Source organism: Etheostoma spectabile, chromosome 2, assembly GCF_008692095.1.
Source record: "Etheostoma spectabile isolate EspeVRDwgs_2016 chromosome 2, UIUC_Espe_1.0, whole genome shotgun sequence".
Lineage (NCBI taxonomy): Eukaryota > Metazoa > Chordata > Actinopteri > Perciformes > Percidae > Etheostoma > Etheostoma spectabile.
The window spans coordinates 23734535-23736353 of record NC_045734.1 but is presented as its reverse complement, the minus strand read 5'-3'; the positions used below and the strand labels follow the sequence as shown (position 1 = coordinate 23736353).

At 42.1% G+C, this 1819-nt stretch overlaps 1 protein-coding gene across 3 annotated transcripts in view; it reads left to right on the top strand.

Moving 5' to 3' along the window:
* Positions 1-1819, top strand: part of gna12a (guanine nucleotide binding protein (G protein) alpha 12a) — a 21982-nt gene that overhangs the window by 15252 nt on the left and 4911 nt on the right. For 2 of the 3 annotated variants that reach the window (XM_032542274.1, XM_032542265.1), the window contains 3 exons: positions 931-981; positions 1072-1272; positions 1561-1767. In XM_032542274.1, coding sequence (XP_032398165.1) covers positions 931-981; positions 1072-1272; positions 1561-1767 — 459 coding nt within the window. Of the gene's footprint in view, positions 1-930; positions 1273-1560; positions 1768-1819 lie in introns of all 3 variants that reach the window. The other variant, XM_032542255.1, reaches the window with a different exon arrangement.

The following is a 1819-nucleotide window of genomic DNA, read 5'->3' as shown; positions in this document are numbered from 1 at the left end:
GTCCCATAATTTTTTCTCATTTTAATGCTCTTATCAACGTGGAAAAGTGGGTCAGCTTCCTTTGTGCAAATGTTTTTTTTTATTGAAAACAACATTGGCATAAAGCCTACTGTAGTGTTCAATTTCACACCTAACATTCTCACATGGAACAGGCATTCACACTTGGAGCAAATAATCTCTCACACAATGTAACACTGTCCATCAATAAAAGGGTGAAAAAAATACTTTGACGAGGGGGGGGGGGAGGGGGGCGGAAAATTGGCATCAGCTGTGTGCTGGGCAGTATTTCAGACTGGACGTACTGCGATGATAGCTCAGTTCACATCGACAAAACACACCAATCTCTTTGGTCTTGTCAATGGTACCATTTGGCAACTTTTTAAAAAGTAAACTTTCCATTCAGAATCTAATTTGCATCCATTTCGGCGTCTCACGCTCGCAATCCACTCAAAAAGTGACATTATTACTCTTTGGCCAGCTCGCATGCCCAAACAAGTGTGTGCGACATGCCTGTTGTTTTGTTTCAGGTCTAGCTAGATCCGGTGTGGTGTTGTAGTTTTTCTAACGTTACTAGTTGTTGCAACAGCATGTGAAAAAACTACAAAAATTGCTAGGCTAAAAAGAACGTTAATCTTGCGATAAAAAATTTACTTTGTTAAAATGGGTTTGCGTTAACGCCGTTAATAAAACGCTTAACAGACAGCACTAATTGCTACGCAAACAGCTGGTAAACGTAGACATTATTGAATAAATTGCCAACAGTAACCAATATCTTTACAATACAAATATAGTCCTTGCTGGTGGTCGTGCACACACACAAAGACCAACTGAAACCTCACTGTCCTTACTTCCTCACGTTACTTATGCATTTGGCACAGACTCTTGCATTTTGTGTCCGTAATGGATTTTTTTTCCTCTTGTCTCCTGCAGAGTGAGTCGGTCAAATACTTCCTGGATAGCTTGGATCGTATTGGTCAACTGGTGAGTCACAGTGACTCGTTAAATCTGGTGGACTTTGCATTTCTTCACCTCTTTCAACTTCTGACAACATGTTTTATCTCTCTTTTTCAGAACTATATCCCAAGCAAGCAGGACATTTTGTTTGCGAGGAAGGCAACAAAAGGCATAGTCGAGCACGACTTTGTTATCAAAAAGATTCCTTTCAAAATGGTTGATGTCGGAGGGCAGAGGTCCCAGAGGCAGAAATGGTTTCAGTGTTTCGACGGGATCACATCGATACTCTTCATGGTTTCATCATCAGAGTACGATCAGGTAAGACTTTTCTGACCATGTGACGCTGATGTTGGTTAGAGCTTAGTGAGTCGGAACATTATTCTCTTGACTTTTAGAAATACAAAATGGAAACGAAACATCAGAGAGACACAGCATTTGAGATTTACACAAAGGTCTCTTTGTGGGAGGCTGAGGAAACTTGATTGTTCCCTCAGACGTGGCTCCGGTTCAAATCAACAGTCATATGATGATGACTGAATCCCTAATTGGTGCTCAGATAAAACCTGAAAAAAACCCCAAAGGATAATTGTGTGTGTGTGATTCCAGGTCTTGATGGAGGATCGGAGGACAAACCGTTTGGTGGAGAGCATGAATATTTTTGAGACGATCGTCAACAACAAGCTCTTCCTCAACGTGTCTATCATCCTCTTCCTCAACAAAACAGACCTGCTGGTGGAAAAGATTCGCACGGTGGACATCCGTAAGAACTTTCCAGAGTTCAGAGGAGACCACCGCAGGCTTGAGGACGTACAGGTGCGCGCACACACACACACACACACACACACACACACACACACACACACAC